Source organism: Crocuta crocuta, unplaced genomic scaffold (genome assembly GCF_008692635.1).
Source record: "Crocuta crocuta isolate KB4526 unplaced genomic scaffold, BGI_CrCroc_1.0 scaffold225, whole genome shotgun sequence".
In the NCBI taxonomy this organism is placed as follows: domain Eukaryota; kingdom Metazoa; phylum Chordata; class Mammalia; order Carnivora; family Hyaenidae; genus Crocuta; species Crocuta crocuta.
In genome coordinates this window covers 1,430,022-1,448,241 of record NW_027530408.1, presented here as the reverse complement: position 1 = coordinate 1,448,241, position 18,220 = coordinate 1,430,022, and the positions used below count along the sequence as shown (strand labels likewise).

General features: G+C 56.5%; 1 protein-coding gene across 3 annotated transcripts in view; it reads left to right on the top strand.

Moving 5' to 3' along the window:
- The window catches only part of BIN3 (bridging integrator 3), a 42,706-nt gene that overhangs the window by 22,326 nt on the left and 2,160 nt on the right, over positions 1 to 18,220 (top strand). The window contains exons 2-8 of one of the 3 annotated variants that reach the window (XM_077766621.1): positions 40 to 88; positions 7,261 to 7,301; positions 7,726 to 7,787; positions 10,265 to 10,401; positions 10,927 to 10,967; positions 16,350 to 16,491; positions 16,703 to 16,837. In XM_077766621.1, coding sequence (XP_077622747.1) covers positions 40 to 88; positions 7,261 to 7,301; positions 7,726 to 7,787; positions 10,265 to 10,401; positions 10,927 to 10,967; positions 16,350 to 16,491; positions 16,703 to 16,837 — 607 coding nt within the window. Of the gene's footprint in view, positions 1 to 39; positions 89 to 2,364; positions 2,588 to 7,260; positions 7,302 to 7,725; positions 7,788 to 10,264; positions 10,402 to 10,926; positions 10,968 to 16,349; positions 16,492 to 16,702; positions 16,838 to 18,220 lie in introns of those variants that run through there. The other 2 variants (XM_077766620.1, XM_077766622.1) reach the window with 2 other exon arrangements.

The following is an 18,220-nucleotide window of genomic DNA, read 5'->3' as shown; positions in this document are numbered from 1 at the left end:
GTTTCTCCTAAAATCCCTCTTTGATTCTTTCTCTCATAGGATTCCTTTCAAGATTGGGCAGCCCAAGAAACAGATTGTCCCCAAAACAGTGAGTAACCCGATTCTTTCCTTCTGAGACCCCATCTGTCTCCCAGGATCTTTGCAGAGAACCAGAGCTTTGACTCAGCACATCATGGGGCTAGGAGGGCAGAACCCGGGCCGCCTAATTCCCAGCCGTTTTGCCTTGGGATCTCACTCAGACTGGGGCTTGCAGGGGCCTCTTGGCCTGGGACGTTTTCCTTCTACAGATCAGCCTGGGTTCATCCCCATCCTTGGGCAGGTGGAGGAGGTGGGTGACAGGTGACAGGGACCCACTGCCTCCGCACAGCCCATCTGTACGATCTGGTGTGGCGCTCTGCACTTTCCTAAGTGGGCTCCTGAAACCCAGGACATATCCCAGGCCGTTCTCTCTAGCCACCTGCGTGAAGACCAGGAAGCTTCTCCGGGAGGCCCCGGCTCCCTTTTTCTCCCCTGCCAAAGTCACTCTTAGCCAGGACTCAGAGTTAGCAGGAGGGCGTGATTGAATCCTACCCCCTTGAGAGCCCACAATTTTTATCTCTGTTTTATCTCTAGAAACAGGAGCAGAATCACAGATTCTTAGAAAGTTAGAGCCGGAAGGCCCTTTACAGATCACCTAGTGCAACCTGATTTTCCTTACGAGGAAACCAAGACCCACAAAGTCACTGTGACTTTCTCAGGTTGTGACAAACCTAATCCTAGGGGCACCTGGGTGTCTCAATCAGTTAAGCACCCAACTCTTGATTCCAGCTCAGGTCATGGTCTCAGGGTTGTGAGATCCAGCCTTGAGCTTCTTTCTCCCTCTCTATCCCCCCCCCCCCCCCCCCCCATGCGTGCTCTCTGAAACACAACAACAATAACAAAAACCCTAATACTGACCTAACTAAAATTGGAACTCAGATGGGAGTCTCTGTTCAGTGCACATCGCACTGCCCTGTGCTGCCTCAGTCAGGCTGTGACCGTCTCCCGAGGTTTGGGAATTCTAGCCAAGAATGGCCTCTTGAACTCCCTCACCCCCAAATCTAAGCAGGCTCTTGGTTTTACCGTGGGAAACCAAAAGTGTACGGTGTCTCTCATTACGACAGCTTCAGCAACCGTCAGCCTGATGGAGCCCCTGATGGTTCTCTTTGTCTTAATAACCTCAGCCCTCCTTGGCTCAGAACTCAGAACTAGTTCAGTTTGGCAGGAAGGGAAGTTCAGCACACATCTGACCAATGGCCCAGTCTTTGGAAAATCCAAAGGCAGCCACTTTAAAGGAAATGGGCTGCGTTCCTCTTTCAAGTGAAGGCAGGCCGAGGACAGACTGCAAGTTTACCTCCCATGCAGAGGCTGACCATCTGTGGAGGCTCTCAGCTGAAGCGCAAAGAATCTGGGCGTGCAAGTGCTGGGCTCTAGCCGGCTACAGGAAGTGGGAAGGTGTGGCTTCGTGTCTCCAGAGTTTAATCCAGGGCAGATCTGAAAGGGAAGTGGTTTTGGGGAGGGTCTTTTATTCCCAGCACTCACTACCAGAAAACAAACAGACAAACAGAAAACACTCCCAACACCCTTACCTCTGTAGAGATAGCCGTTGTTCTCCACAGAAAAGGATAGGTTAGAATTCAGTTTCTAGCTTCTTTGCCAGTTTGTTGACAGAAAGATCTCTGGGTCTTTTAAAAATCGGAGGAGTGGCAAGGACTCCCCAGAGGGACAAATGGACAATCCCAGCACCTATGGACCGCTCTACAGACAGCCCCGTGGATGGGCCCACGGCTTCCCTCTTCCCCTCCTCACATCAGTCTTGTTTGGGATGGAACTACAGTCCTGTGACTTCTGGAATCTGCTCCTCCAGTCAGACTGGGCACCAAGTAGTGGTTAAGAAGCCAGATTTGGTAGGTTTCCTGCTCGGGTTCCCACCGGCTCTGCCACATGCTATATGTGACCTTGAGCAAGGCCCTTACCCTCTCTGAGCATTGGTTTCCTCCTTCATAAGTGGGGATCCTAGTACCTATGCCACTGATGGCGTTATGAGTCTTACATGAGGTCATGTGTATGAATCATTTAACACAGCGTCCAGCATATAGTGAGCCCTCAATAAACAGTAACTATCTTATGGGAAGGTAGTTGATTGGACTCTTTATTAACCACCAAGGACTCAGCCTGTTCCAAGCAGCCGGATCCCCTAGTACAAGGAAACGGTAGGCCGGGCCTTTGATCTCTCACAAGGAATCAAAGCCGAGTTGGGGTTGGAAGAGAGTTATTTCCTCCCTCAACTCCCCAGAGGCACTGAAGTATAGGGAACGAGAGCCTGCCTCTTCGATCTCATTCTCAACCACACAAGCCCCTCCAGGCCCCCATCACAGGCCGAGCCTGGGCAGCTGTCTCAGCCGCTCTGGCGGCTGCCCCCAGACAGTGGTGACGCACTGCTGTTCTTGCCCAGGCACCGTCGGAGGGGCAGATGTGGCTGCCTGCTGACTGGAAATCATGGCACCCCTGTCATGGGAAGAAACGCTCATGTTATCTTCAGGGAGTTTCAGAAGGTTTTTGGCTCAAGGTACCCAACTGTCAGACACAAAGAAAGCATTGTGTGTTTGCTCTCGCTGTTCTCCTGCGTCCAGGTTATTAACACGAATTCCGTTGTTGTCAAGGATCTGGCGAAGGAATGGCATGTTCTCTGCAAGGACTGGCCACTGGAATGGAGATAGAGGGACAAAGGCTTGCCCACCTCCCAATCCAAACCCTCTGCTTACACCCCTCCTGCTTCTCTGGTCCCAGAAGGTAGCCAGAGCGTGATGGCATGGCCAAAAGCAGCTGCTCCCCTGTCCATAAGCTTCGAGGAGGGAAGAGCTCTTGGAAGCAGAGGTCACCCTGGGTCTCGCACACAAAGGAAAGCATGCTCTTGGATTCCTAGCTAGGCAGGCACGCCACAGCGCCAGGGTGGAAGGGTACCCTGCCACGTCGGACCTCCACTTGAGAAAGATCTCCACTTGCAAAGTGGAGAACTCTCAGCTTCATTTAATCTTGTGGTAACGTACCAAGGGAATGCTGCTTCCTGCCCTGAGTACCCCTCAAGAGGGGCTTCCGCGAATACCCACTGTGCCCTCTGCCCCAGCTCTGATCCGACAACACGGCTTAGCTGCGCGGCTGGAGCCCTGGCCCCGCCTGTCGGTCTCCTTCACTTCACCCCATGTGTCAGTTTGCGTGGGACCTCAGCCCACTCATTCATTTAACAAATACTGACTCCCGCTGTGCCAGCCTGACCTGAGGCACGGGGGATAGAGTGGTGAGCAGCACAGTCTCACCCCTCCACCCTGAGCCTTCGAGAATGCAGGGAGCAGCAGGCTGTCTGGTGCTCATTCCCCCTGCGCTAACCTCGCTGCCCAGCCCGGCCCACCCGCCCTGACCCGCTGACAGCCATCCACATGTGTTTGCACTTGCATTGTTGACTGTGGGCTAATCGCCTTTTTGGCAGAAGCATCAAGCATTCAGAGATGTTCAGATCTTTCGTGTTTGGCTGTTTCCCTCAGAATGGAGATACCTTGACTGGGACTCCAGGGTGTCTCTTTATTATTCCCTTATCCATTATCTGAGGGGCCAGAATCCTGGTAGTGTTGCCTTGGATCTTTTCCCAGGGGAGGAGAGTGATCTTGAGAGCAGCTCACACCTGGCTGCCAGAGACAGAAGGGGGACACGTTTGTGAACATCCCAGGCAGTCACATGTCTGTGAGCAGCAGCAGAAGGACCTGAGCCCCACCCCGACATGCTTGTCAGCTGCCAGGGTAAGACCTCAAGCGGCTCACCAACCAGAATGTTCCAACCCAGTTGGAAACCCGCAGTCGCTCGCTCTCTCCATGCAAGTCCAAGCAGTCGGAGCCGTGGGACCAGGTGCTCTGACATCCCACACATGCAGCAGCACACTTGGGGATTGCAAAAGAGAGCGCCAGGAGCCAAGGCCATAGCGCCGGTGGGTTCACAGGCGTTCTCCGTGCCCGCCTCCCTCTCGGGGCACCCACTGCATGTTCTTCGTCTTAGGAAAGCTGGACTCTGACCAAGACATCCTTAACTTCATCTTTTTGGAAAATAATACTTTTAATATGTAAAGACCCTGCTCAGCCATCACATTCTACCAAGTTAAAGAGGTGAAGTGTCCAGTGAAGGGAGACCCAGGTATAGTCCCCGGGCACAGGATTCAGGCTTAGCCCAAATCAGCATTCACCTAGCTATCAAACGACCCCGTGCTTTGCCAAAGGGTTACAGAACAGTCTGCACCCCCAGACTGCTCTGGGCCCTCCAGGGCTGCAGTGCATAGGAGAAAAACGAGGAAGCCCTGTCTGCAGGCCAGGCACTGAGCTCTGTGCTCTACACAGACTGTTCGGTGATCCTCTAGACAAGCCAACGAGACGGACACCACTACCCCATTTCCTCGGCAGCCACCGGACATCTTCCCCGAGAGGGGACGAATGGAGTTATCCCACTCCTCTAGAAAAGTACCTGGGACTCAGAATATTAGGTAGTATTTTTAATGCTGCACAGCTGGTATCGGAGTCCATCTGTCATCCGTCTCCACTCGGTCCTGTCCACCATCTTCCTCGATGGTGCTGGTGGCGAAAGGGCTGGATGGCCCCAGTGCAGGCTTGCTGGGCCCTGGCGAGGCCTCGCTGCCCCAGAACAAATCTCCCTCCTGCATCACTCCAGATGCTCTTCCGGCCTTTGGCTGAGACTTTGATTCCTGCCCAGCTACACGGCCTGTGGGACAGGTAGCACTTTAAGCTTTTATCAGGAACATACGCCTTAGTGAAGCAAAGTGTAGTGAAGCGGGAACGAAGTTTGAATTTCCTCTTAAGAGCAGCTTTTTGATGGATCGTAAGGAAGGCGATGATGAAATGTTAGGTTCCTGGATGGAGAAACAGGGGATCTGTTGAAAAGAGGCAAAGACTGTAGGATGGGGGGAAACCAATGGTGAATTTTACTTCATGACTCTGTGCATCAAACCCCAGGTGCTGGTGCGTCAAACCCCAGGTGCTGGGGTCAGAAAGTCAAAGGACACGCGGTCATGCCCTGGGACCTTAGCTAAGTAGGTTCTCTGGGCCATTCTCTCACGCCCGTCCTCCACAGCGCTTTGAGTTATAAGTGTACTTGTTTCCCCCAGCCAGGACCCACATCTGTTTGTCACCAGAGCACCCCTTGCACCTGGCAGAATGCATTGCACTTAATAGGTGCTGAATAAACGTTTGTGGGGCTACTGAATGTCATTTTTTTTTAATGTTGTTTTACTTAAAAATGACATTAATTTCTAGGAGAGAGAGAGAGACAGCGTGAGCAGGGGAGGGTCAGAGAGAGAGGGAGTCACAGACTGAAACAGGCTCCAGGCTCTGAGCTGGCAGTCAGCACAGAGCCCGACGCGGGGCTCGAACCCACGAACAGCGAGATCATGACCTAAGCGAAAGTCGGATGCTTAACCGACTAAGCCACCCAGGCGCCCCCTGAATGTCATTTTAAAAAGGGGGGCGGTGTTGAGCTAGGAGTCTGAATCCTAGCCTTGCTTTGCCTCTGACTAGCCCTGCGTCCTTACATAAATCATTCCCCGTCTCTGGGCTTCATCCTCTTCATTTGTAACATGAAATAATTGCCCTCAATAATGTTCTGCCATTCTGTGACTGTGTTGAGTTTACCTAAATGCACATGAGTGTGGGGTCCATGGGGTTTCAGAATGCTCCTTCATGGGGCACCGTGACGGAAGGGTGTGCTGGTAAAGAACAAAGGGCCTTGACCCTTTCCGCAGCTGTGGGCTCTGTGACCTTCCTTGAGCCTGCCATGAGAGCCTGCCGTGAGAGCAAGACCAGGGTTTAGTGCTCTCACTGGCAGGCATCTCAGGGAGCAGCAAGAAGGTACCTTTCTTAGTCGTGGCTTTAACTGATCAGCAGATACCTTTTCCCCCTTTGGTAGAATGCTCATTGAGAGCATGGGCCTTGGATGGGGCACCTGGGTGGCTCAGTCGGTTAAGCGTCCAACTTCAGCTCAGGTCATGTTTGTGGGTTGAGCCCCATGTCAGGCTCTGTGCTGACAGATAGCTTGGAGCCTGGAGCCTGTGTCAGATTCTGTATCTCCCTTTCTCTCTGACCCTCCCCTGCTCATGCTGTCTCTCTCTCACTCTCTCTCAGAAATAAATAAAACATTTAAAAAAAAAAAAAAAAAGAGCATGGGCCTTGGAGTCAGGCTGGCTATGCCCAGATCTCCACTCTGCCACTCACTAGTCATGTGAGCTTGTGCAGCGTACATCCCCTCTGTCCTGGGAGCTCCTTGGTGCCGTGAGGGCCACAGTGCTCGTGCAGTGGTGGGGGAGCGTTCACAGAAGCACACGGGGAGCACCCTGTGAATGTTAGCTGCTCGTACGTGAGTGCCTCAGCCCGGAGCTCAGCACGCCGGCCCGGGGAGCTCTTGCTGCCTCTGCAGAAGGGAGGGAAGGGAACCAGGACAGGCCTCGGTCCCCTCCTCTCTGCTCTCAGATTCCATACACCTCACAGGCCACTCATCTGAGAGACCATTGCCAGGGACCCGTGTGACAGATGGAGAAGTTCTGGCACTGGACATGCAGGTGACTTTCTTGACTCCACCTGACATGCAGGTGGCAGACCTGGGATCAGGACTCACACCCATCTGATGTGAATCTTGCTGGCATTGGGGAAATCGGATAACTTATCAGGAATTTTAAGGGAGCCTCTCCGGAGTCAGTAGTAATAGTATTTGTGCTCGGTACTTCCCACCCACAGAGTGTGCAGACAGGATCTTTCCTGGTCCCCCCTGAACCTCACAGTTGGTAGGCCCTGTGGGGAAACCAGGGCCAGGAGCGGGAGGGGACCTGCTTGCTTCCCCCCTGCGAGTCTCAGTCACATTCCGAGCACCTCACCTGGCTCGCAAGGGGAGGGTGAGGAGAGGGAAGGCAGCCCAGCGCCTGGCTCCCTGTGGTGGAGGAACAGAGCCACAATCCGCTGCTACTTGCCTGGCTGGCCCATCTGGGAGGGGAGTCTTGTGCCCTAAATCAAACACTTAATTAATTTGGGAACACAGGGATACTGTGTCGTTAATGATCTGCTGGTGCTTGTATGAACTGGACCGTGTTGTTTGCTGCAGCTGGGGGGAGGGCGTGGAGGGAGTTTCAGTAGGCTGGCAGATTTTTTCCAGCGTGTTGTCATTTCTCCGATGATTGAGTTATCTCTTTGGTTACAGGTGGAGAGAGATTTTGAAAGGGAGTATGGAAAACTCCAGCAGTGAGTGTCAAACCCCAGAAGGATGGAGGCTGGCGGGGGGGGGGGGGGGGGGAAGCAGGGCAGGAGCCTTCCACCAGGTCTCAGTTCCCACAGTGCCCCTTCCGGCACCGCCATTAGTGGGCCGCTCATCTGTCCCTTAAGTGCCGCCAGAGCCGAGGGCAGCTCAGTTCACAGCCTGCCAGAAATTCTCCCCCAGCTGACGGCTATGTGACAGTCGTTAACTCATAGCCTTTGGGTGCTTGGCCTCGTGCAGAGCCAGCAGTGGCCCTTCAGTCCGCGGGAAGACTCCCCACACAGCACGGGCGCCTTCTCCTGGCAGGCCTCCCAGGGCGTCAGGCCAGGCCTAACCCAGGTAGATAGGAAGGAAGGAGGCCGAAGCCAGCTGGCAATGCCAGGTGCCCAGGTCTGTGCCCCTGCCTTGCAGGCTGGAAGAGCAGACGAGGAGGCTGCAGAAGGACATGAAGAAGAGCACTGATGCTGACCTGGGTAGGTGGCATAGCCCAGAGCCGGGCTGGGCCTGGCCGGGTCACGAGTGGACCTCTGTCCCTCTGTCCCTTCAGGGCCGGCTCCTGTGGTCTGTGCACAAATCCTCATGTCACCACTCATCCGGAGGACATGGGTGGGTCTGAACACAACTGTCCCTGGCATCCCCGGACTCCGTGTGCAGTGAGCCAAGGGTCTGATCATGGAGCCCATCTGTTATTTGTTTTGTGGGTAGTTCGCAGTTACCTGGGGGGCATCCTGATCGTTCTCCACTGCCTTTCTAGTACAGGAGAGGCTGTGACCAGTTGCCTTACATTTTGAGGTTGCATCAGGGTTCCAGAGACCGATGTGTTCAAGACCCCCGCTCTCTGTAAGGTTCAGAGACCACCAGCCTCCCAATTTGTGCCGGGCTGGCCACGCCCTTCCAGTCCCAGTGGAGCCCCAATGGCCCTGCCCTGCACCCTCCCATAGGCCGGTGAGGCCTCCAGTGGGATTCCACACTGTTAATTGACTTCAGATGGTTCGAACAAAGACGGAGGCAGAGGCCTGAAGTGTGAGGCTTTAGGAAAGAAAAGGAAAATAGGGAAGGAAGTCTCCCCTGCCCTAACTTTTCAGGTTTTTTCCCCCTCAAATATTAAAAAGCAGTGGAAGAAATTTTTCGAAAAAGTCTCCAGTGTTGTCCAAGCTTCTGTCCTTTAATTATACTGTCTGCGACCATTTCATGATCCGGTCCAGTTACACATGATGTTTGTTCACAAGCTACAAAGTCACTGCACAGATTTGAAAGAGGGTTCTTGGCTGCATTGCCTCACCATTTCTGGGAAGTGTACATTTCCAGGCTTCTCCCATATTGTGCCCATTTGCTGGGTGACCACCACGGGCTACCTGATTCAAGAGAAACCCAGGACAGGGCGCCCCAGCCAGTCACCCTCTGTGGCCTCCTCTGCTGGCATATGGAGGAGCCTGAGTGAGGAGGGACCCACTAGGTTCCTGTTCCTCCCACCGGAAATGGAGAAGTGGGCCCTTTCCCCAGGAGGGCTAGGGCTGGGCTGGGGCTCTGCCCCCCTGTATGGAGCAGCAAGGCAGGGGCACATCTGTGTTGACTGGAGTGGACCTATTTCATGGATTCAAAGACATTGTTTCACTTCTAACATGACAGAAACTAACACACCATAACCCTTGATAGGGTTTAATGGACAGCATTGTTTTCCTTCTTGGTGGTTTATACAGTGATGGTGTGTGACCATCCTAAATTCAGTGGCATAAAATAGTGAGGAATACATTCAAAACCTTTTCTCCCTTGAGACTCTCAAGCTGGTAGACACTGTGGAACAAGCATGCCCCTTCTGCATTCTCTCTGCCTGCCCCTCTAGAATTTTTTTTTTCCCCAAATAATGGAGACCCAAAAACTTGTATGAGCCGGAGAACTCCAAAGCTGCTAATAGATCTCCGCCCTGCCTTGGAGCTGCTGTCTGATTTCCAGGCTCCCCACATGTCAAACAGGGTGTCGGAACATGTGAACAGGCCACGGCAGGGCAGTGGCCTCCATCCATGGGGAAATGGTACCAGTGAAGACCTTTAACAACGTAAGCAGATACCGCAGCAGAGCCTTGTGGGGCCTGCCCACAGCTGTCTCCAGGAGAGGAGCGGGCAGGGCGGCGGGGGCCCAGGGTCTGGTCCTGGCTTGGCAGTTGCAACTGTTTGACCTTGAGGGAGTTAAAACCTCTTTGGAGCCTTCCTCATCTGTAAAATGGAGCCAAAATACACTGCCTGCAATGTCTGCTGGGTTGGATGAGCCCTGGATAAAACCGTGGGGGCATGGGAAACCCTGCAGAGGCAGGATGGAAACCTGTCAGCGACTTTGAAGTTCTTGGTCCATTACGTGCAAACGAAAGTCTAGAGGGGCAGGAAGAGACTGGAAAGGGGCCACGCTTGCTCTGTAGTGTCTGTACCAGTTCCAGAGGCTCAGGAAAAAGAAGTTTCTGAGTGTATGTCACTGAAAGCAGGGGTTGCCTGATTTCACACCAAACCCGGCCTCGGTTTGTCAATAAAGTGCCATTGGAACAAAGCCACCCATTCTTTAGGTGTTGTCTGTGGCAGAGTTGAGTAGTTGCAGCAGAAACCATGCAGTCCACACAGCCTGCCATCTTGATTTCTAGCCCTTACGGTATATTACCCTCGTCCGTGAGGGAGTCCCAAACCAAGCTTCATGTCCAAACCGCCTGGAGAGTTTCTTTAAAATACATATTTCTGGATTTCAGACTTACTGAGTGAGACTCTTTCGACCTAGAAGTAAGTAGTTTTTACGGCTTCCCACCCAAATGTTTCTGTTAAAATCCAGAGTTTGGGAATGAAGTGATTGCAAGGGTAAACTGCTCCGAAGGATTACCCAGAGCAGCCTCAGATGTTNGTGTGGCCCCTGGACTCAAGACCTTGAAGCCTGTCCCTTCATAGGTTCACCGAGCTTTGACTTCTTACAGCCTTGTCCAAATCTGCTGTGAAGATATCCTTGGACTTGCTCTCCAATCCCCTCTGCGAGCAAGACCAGGACTTCCTGAACATGGTGACAGCCCTGGACACGGCCATGAAGCGGATGGACGCCTTCAACCAGGAGAAGGTAACTGGGGTCTCACTCTCCCCCTTCCCATGACTTCTGTCTGGGTGGAGCGCCCGTGCAGAGTCCTACCAGCACTCTGGGGCCCTTGTGTCACAAGCCCCGTGAGCTCGTTCCTGGACCTGCTTCAGTGCCATGTGCCTCCTGTGACTCCCATGAGTTCGTATTGCTCACTGTGAGACCACGAGGAAGACTCTGCTCACCCAGAGCCCTCCCACATTCTGTCGTTGCCCACCCAGCCTGCCCCCTGAGCAAGGCTGCCAGCAGCCTGCAGTTAGCGCTGGTGGGAGGGGGACTGACCCGGAACAAGAACAGTACTCCCTGGTGCCCTCGGCGTCTGGGCCGTCATCGTCCTCTCTGCCTCGCTCCAGCTGTGGATCAGGGGTGCCCCCTGCCCCATCTCGTCCCCGCCAGGGCTCTCAGGACAGCCCTGTCAGCCCCCTTTCTCAGGAACGTGGACCCCCCCCCCCTTTTAGGAAGAGTCCGACTTCCCCTCAGGTTTGATTCATTGGGTCTTTCTTTCAACAGGTGAACCAGATCCAAAAGACCGTGATTGAACCCTTAAAAAAGTGAGTAACGGCCATCTGGGGACCACAGGCCTCAGGGAACTAGGCCGGGGCACTTACTGGGAAGGCAGGCCAACTGGCCGACTGGGGACCGAATATCATTTCCGGCAGCCTAGGACCCCACACTCACAGGGGGTGACTAGAAACTCAACAGGGACGCTGGCAACGGGATCTGTGGCCCAAGGGCTGCCACTCGCAGTGGCCCCGGAGCACTCAGTGAGGACGAGGCACTTGTGATCTGCTGCCACAGACAGCCTCAGCTCGGTGGTCACTTTGCCATCGTTCCCTCTGTTCCCGGCTGAGAGCCAGAGGACCCGGAGCTTGCTGAACGAAGCAAGCAGAGATCTTGGCCAGCCCTCAGCGGGGACGAGCAAGGCCTTTCATCTCCCCGCCGCACCGGGAGAGCAGCTGCCTGCTGCACTCGGCTTTGGAGATGTGGGGGTGGCTGCACATGGGGAAGGGCGCAGCAGCGGGGTCCTGCCTGGGAAGGTCCCCTGACTCGAGACCCGACAGGGTCAGACATTCTTCTGTGAGGCTCATCTTGTCTCAGGCAGGCTCTGGGCAGCGATCAGACAGGCCTTATTCGCCGGTCCCCTGGGGTTGGTGGGGGGGCTCAGGCAGGAGCATTGCCTTGAAGCTCCGGATCACTTCATCTTCCCCCCTTGCCTCTCCCAAAGCTCTGACCTAGAAAGGCTCCCGCTCCAGCCCAGCAGCTGCACTTTATTACCTCTTCTGTGGTGGTCCCTGGCAGCTGCCTCGCCAGGCCTGGGTAATGAGGCTCTGCTAATTACCATTAAGCCTGGATCGGAGCCCAGAGGGAGATGAAGAGAGCAGGTTTGGGTCCTCTGGCCCCTAGCTTTGGGGTTATTGGGCTCTTCACTCCCTGTTCAGGTCCAAGGGGTGGGGTCAGGGGAAGCTCTTCCCTAGCCAGGCTGTCTAGAGGCTCAGCCATCCCTCTGTCGCTGGGCCCCTTCCCCTACCCCCTGCTCGGGCCCAGGCTGCAGGGTCACATGAGGAACTGGGTGCTGAGGAGGTGAGGCGCTCAGGAGGGAGGTGGCAGCAGGGGCTCCATGGCGGGTGGCTTTCTGACTGGGTCCCCAGGACCGAGGCTTTGCAGCTGGGCGAGAAGGGCCATGGGCAGAGCAGACCCTGCCCCTAGGGTTCCAAGAGCTGCCACAGAGGCTGCCGTGGACACCCATGGCTGGCAAATCTAGGCAGGGGACACCAGCTCAGAGAGCTAGGGGACTGACTCCAGTCTCGATTTCACAACCAAGGAGGCGGCCTTGAAATCTGATGCTTGGCTTCTAGAGCCAAATGGAGAGAAATCCCGGCTGCTTCCCACCGCCCCAGCAGCCCACCACCTGCCAGGAAGGTGGGTGAGTGGCACAGGAGGCGGGCACCGTCTCCGCAGCAGATCCGCTGACCTCTGCCTGAGCCCCCCGGGCCTGCCTGCCCGCCCGGCTGGCTTCTCCACCCCATGGCCGACACGCAGTCTCCCCCAACCACATAAAACCGGCACTGCCTGTTGCCGCCTCTTGCCGGGAGAGAAGCTCCCAGGGACCCCAGCACCGGAAACAGGAAACTGCAGCTTTCCTGTCCTCTGATGAAGAACATCAGCACATGGCCACCCCGCCGCCCCCGGCCTCCCCCCAAGGGGCTCGGCCTCTAATCCCCCGGTCTCTGGGCTGCGTTCACATGGTCGGATGGGGATGCTTTCAATTTCCCTTTCCTGGTGGGTGGAAGATCCCGGCTGTGTGGGCACAGACTGAGGAATGGCAGGCATTCCCCACCAGGACCGGCTGCTCCCAGCCTACCTCCCAGCCGGCCTCTTTCTCCCTCCCCCCTTTCCCTCCTCCCTCTCGCTGCCTCCTCACCCCACTGCTTACCCTGGCGGGGTAGGGGGGACAGCTTGGTTGAACCTTAGGGGAGTCATCTGAGCAGAGCTTTGGCGAGGGTGTGGTGTAGGCCCAGCCCTGTTCTGCTTTCTCTGGAGGGTGGACACAACACAGATTTTAGGAGCTCATGACCCAGTGCGGAAGCCATGATGGTGCTCTCTGGAGGAAAGACCAGGATGGTTCCTAACTGCTGAGGTGGCCCTTTGTGGTGTAGGGCAAGTGCTGGGCGGCTGGTCCCAGCCGGCCCCCGGCCAGCCCATGGCCCTGGCCAGGGCCCCGCTCCTCCAAACCTGTTTCCCCATCTGTGGGGGAGAGGCCTGTCCCCAACCCTGCAGTGGCTCAGTCCGCATTCAGGAGGAGGGAATGGAGGTGTCCCTGGCTAGAGCGGTAGGTTGAGCCGGTATGGAGGGTGGAGTCTGTACTGGCCCAAGGCCTTCCGTGTCCCTGCTAATTGGGGGAAGCAGGGACCAGAGCAGAGGGGGTCCGACTTCCCAGCCTTCTTTGTGGCAGCCCAGTGGAAGTGTAGACATCATGCCTCAGGGGAGAACTGGGTCCCCCTCTGTAGGGCCCCCAGGGGGCGTCAGGTTGGGCCCAGGCTCTGGGACCAGCCTATGCCTATCCCCACCTCTCTGTCACCTTCCCTCCCTGACCGGAAGGTGGAGGAGAGCTCTGGGCATCCCACACCTAGGGCTGTCGCCACATGAGCTCCTGTCCTCACACCCCAGCGTGGTGCTCACACTGCCCAACACGTGGGACTGGCGTCCCTTGTGTTGTGTCTGCCTGGTTAGTGGGGAGGTGGGGCCTCAGTGGAGCATTAACACAAGCCAGGGACTGCAGAGCCCTGGGCCCCCACTCTTTCATCAGCCACCTCAAACACACAGTTGGGTCTCCTTGTCTGGCCTCAGTTTCCCCACGTTAATGTAAGAGGAGCATGCCACCTGCCTCTACCCAGGGAGTCCCAAAGCCCTGGGCCCAAAGCCATACAGGTGCCAAGTGACTCAGGACCCATGTACGGTGAACTAAGCCAGCTGAGCCTTCTGAGACCTCTTGGTGTGACCAAGGGGGCCATTTGGGGAAGCAGAAGTTGGCATGGTGAAGAACCGGTTTTCCTGGAGGGTCTAACAGCAGCCGGGACCAGTGTGCACTGCAGGGCACAGGTGGTCTTGCTTCCAGAAGGCCGAGGAGCATCCTGTAGGCACACCCACTCCTACGCTGCCTGTCGCCGGGGTTGCCTGGCATTGCATGGAAGTCTGTGGTCCTGAACCTGTGCCACGCTCACCCCTCTGGGCTCAGGATTTGGCTCTCGGGTGGGATTCCTGTTTCCTTTGTAAGCTGATCCAGTCCTTGCATTTAGTTGGCGCTTCTGTGCCTTTGATCCCAGCCGTGGGAATCCACCCCAGGTGACAACTGAGGGCAAGCAAAGAGACAAGTGCTCTGGGGTCAGAGGGCAGCCAGAACGGCTCGGCTGCCAGCGTGGTGGCCGTCCTGCCTGGCACCCGCAGAATGCATCCGTGGTGCCGCCCTCTCTCCACCTGCTGCTTCCTGCCCCATTCTTGTCCTGTTCGTGCACTCTCCTCCCAGGCCGCCAGCAGCATGGAGGGCAGAGGCCCAGGCACTGAGGCCACCTAAGCAGGCCACTTCTAATGAGACAGTGAGGGTGGCCGCTGGTGACCCCTAGTCTGGTTGGGGTTGACAGGGCATACGTGGAGGTTTCCCAGGCTCCATTGCACCTGCTTCCTTGAGTCGCAGGCCTCTCAGCTGCTGGGCACACTCCTCCCAGGAAGGGAGACAGGCTCGCCTAGCAACAGACCCTGTCAGAGCTGCCGCCTGAGGCACGAACAGCGAGGCCAGACCCTGCCCGTGGTCTTATGTGTTGAGACCTACCGGGGCTGGGGGACCTTTGTCCTGAAGGTACCTGCTCCCCACACGCAGCTTGCATGGCACCAAGGAGGCCTCCTCTGCTGGTAGACCAGTCGTTCAAATATCGATTTGATGACTGATTTGTCTAAGGGCATGTCTTGCCCACTTCTAGTCTTTCCAGTTAGGTAGTGAGCCCATTAGGTCACCCAGCCAGTTAGAAGGACTTACGTAGTGCCCTTTCTTGGGGATAAGCCTTTTGTTTGACCAGAATCTACTGCCTGCATCTATAGCCTTGGCTGGGGAATTCAGTGCTTTGGTCAAATTTATGTTCTCTGTTTTCTGGCAGAAATATTCATTATTCTTATGTCACGGGCACACTTGATTTGTTGGGGCTTTTAAAAACCAAATTCGTGACCATGCTCCTTTGAGAGCCACACTTGGAAAATCATTCCTCCCGTGGCATCTGAACTACCTGCGGACTGCCCGGGAGCTGACGGGCGCCTCCGGCCCCAGCGCTGGGGAAGGGGAAGTCCCCACAGCATGTCATCTGGGCCATTCGAAGAGAAACCCGTTCTTGCCCTGGCCCCGAGTCGCCCCCTCTGTGCGTCTCAGCCCGGAGTAACCACTGTGCTGCCCTTTTCTGTGGCTGCGGGGCCAGATCTGCAGGGTGGATGCCTCCTGCCGGCTCCTGCCCCGCAGGCTTTGCTCTCAAGGAAGCTGCCCCATCTCCTCCTGTCCAGTTCAGAAAACCTGCTTACAGGCTTGCCTGGCCTTCTCCAACACTCCAATCAAGGGCAGTCCGGCATCCCCGCCTGGGATGCAGTCCTGCCCGATGTCTGTCTCAAGACCTCGTTGCTCTTCCCGGTTAAAGATGACAGTAATCACAAAGAGGATGCCCACAGGGGCCAAAGGGTCCGCTGCTGCTCTTTGTGAACGGCCCTCTCCTCAGCATTCCCTGTGGTCCTTTTTAGTCCCAGTTGGGCAACAAGATGTCCTTGAGTCCTTCTCCTCAAACATCTGGTTCAGCGGTTTCGCCATTTCAGTGGTGGAACCAGAGGGTTCCTGCTTTTCTCATGGTCAGCTGGTAGAATTAGGCCAAGACTAGGCCGGTGTTGGCTGCAGTTGTCCCTGCCGGTGGCACCGTGAGGTGGTGGGGAGGTGCCAGAGAACTGGGGCGCTTGAGTTCTCTGTGGGACAGTCACTACCTGGTTGTGACCTTGAACAAATCATGTCCCCTCCCTGGTGTCATTTTCATTGATTGTGTCAAAGGAAGATGTTGGACAGATTATTCCAAAGAGTCTTCATCTCTGCCATGCTCTGTGACAGGTCTCTGTCACATGCGGGGTCATAGGAGATGGATGGGGAAGGGGCAGCGGCCATACCAGTGGCTTCCTTGCATTCCTGCCCCTGTGGCTCAGATCACTAGAGTGACCCTTAGTCCTGCTTCTTTCCCATGGTCTTACCCTTTCCCGGGGCCAAGGCCTCATCTGTCTTACTCATGTGATGTCCCCAAGACTTAGAACAGGGTCTGGCACTTAGGAGGCACTCAGTATGTATTTCTGAATGGACACCGAGCTGCCGGGCTGCAGCCCCAAGGACAGCGTGTATCCAACTGGGCCGTGTCCGGCAGGTTTGGCAGTGTCTTCCCGAGCCTCAACATGGCGGTGAAGCGGCGGGAGCAGGCCTTGCAGGACTACAGGAGGTTACAGGCCAAGGTGGAGAAGTACGAGGAGAAGGAGAAGACGGGGCCAGTGCTGGCCAAACTCCACCAGGTACCAGGAAGCGAGACGTGGGTGTGGACAACGGGCCCCATGGGTGACACGTGGCAAGTTCCTCCTTCACCTGGGGACCAACTCTGGGGCTATGAGACCAAGACACCAGATGTGATACTGCCCCCACCTCCCCCAGGGTACACATCGTGCCCCCAGCATGAACTCCGGATAAGCCACCAAGAGCTGTGACGCCCAGTGTCTTGTCCCCCAGGCCCGAGAAGAACTTCGGCCCGTGCGGGATGACTTCGAGGCCAAGAACAAGCAGCTCCTGGATGAGATGCCGCGTTTCTACAATAGCCGCCTGGACTACTTCCAGCCCAGCTTTGAGTCCCTGGTCCGAGCGCAGGTGAGCCGGCTCCCTACCCTGCCCCCACTTGCTCCCCTGGCAGGCGGTCCTGGGATTCATAGACACCCTCGTGCCCGTCCCCACTCCCCAGCTAGGAGCATGGCTTAGCCATTCTCTGCGAGGCCGGCAGTGCCGCCACCCTGCCCCCGCCACTCTGGGGACTCGGACTCTGAGCGTTTGCTGGACTTACCACCTGGGCTCCCACGTTGAATGGCTTTTCCCTCAAGTTCTCTCTCTCCTCTCACTGTACCACCAGTGGCAAGAAGAAAGCCGCACAGTCAGCACCTCACTTTGGTGAGCAGGTGCCTGCCTGGTGCGCTCAGGCCGGCCACAGAGGCCTGCAGGGTGAAGGCCCGCGCCCCTGCTTCCCCACTCCAGCTGTTCCTCTTCCCTAGGCAGGAGACCACAGGCTCTCTGGACTTCCAGCAACCCTTGGAGGCGTCCCCACCCCCTGGGGAGGGCCATGCTCAAGGCCTCTGCTTGGGCGCCAGGCCACCATGCACCCAGGCAGGCTGGCCTCTGGCCGCATGTGCGTGGCGGTGCACGGGGTAGGGGCCGGGCGGCTGGAGGGTGGGAAGCAGGGTGTGAGGACACAGTGTGCAGCTGCATGTAGCTCCTGCTCTCCTCGCCCCCCCATTCTTCAAACTGTTAGCAGGGATTGTTCTCCCCATTGGTAAAAGAGAGGAGATGAAGGTGCGAAACCATGGTCTCCGCCATGTGGGACCCCCGCATCAGCGTCTCGCAGGCACGCAGCACCCTGCCACCTTCCCCACGGTTCCCCAGCAGGTGACAAAGCTAAAGGCTTGTCCACCTCCAGCCCGCTGCTGTGCTTGGCCTGTGTGTCTGGCGCCCCCCAGTGGACACACTCATTCCTTGCAGCCAACAAGGGGACAAAGCCAAAAGGCCCTCCCGCCCGGCGCCCAAGGGAAAAGCCTGATCCCAGGCCGCCGGCCTCTCAGCCTGTAGAGCACACCACAGCTCGTGGGCTGCACGCCTGTGCTCAGAACCCCGAGCAGGACTGATGTTGGAGCCGAAGCCTGTTAGTGACCATGTCTTTGGCCGCTAGGGAGGAATGAGGCAGAGCACCAGCATGCACGAGTAGGGGGGCTCCTGTACTGCCTCCAGAGCACTGCCCCCGGAGGTGCAGGCTTCCTTCTAGCAGCTCAGCCTAGGCTGTGGAGGAGTGTGTGTAAGGAGCCCTGTGCCTTCCCTATCCTGTGCGGCCGCCACCCCTGCTCGCAGCCTCCTGTATGCTACCCTGCCCCTCCATTTGGTCGCTCACGGGAGGAAGCCCCAGGGTGCCCATACTGGAGCAGGCTGGGGGCTAGGGATGCCCTGTAACCAGGCAGCGGGGGGGGGGGGGGGGGGGGCGGGCGGGGGTTG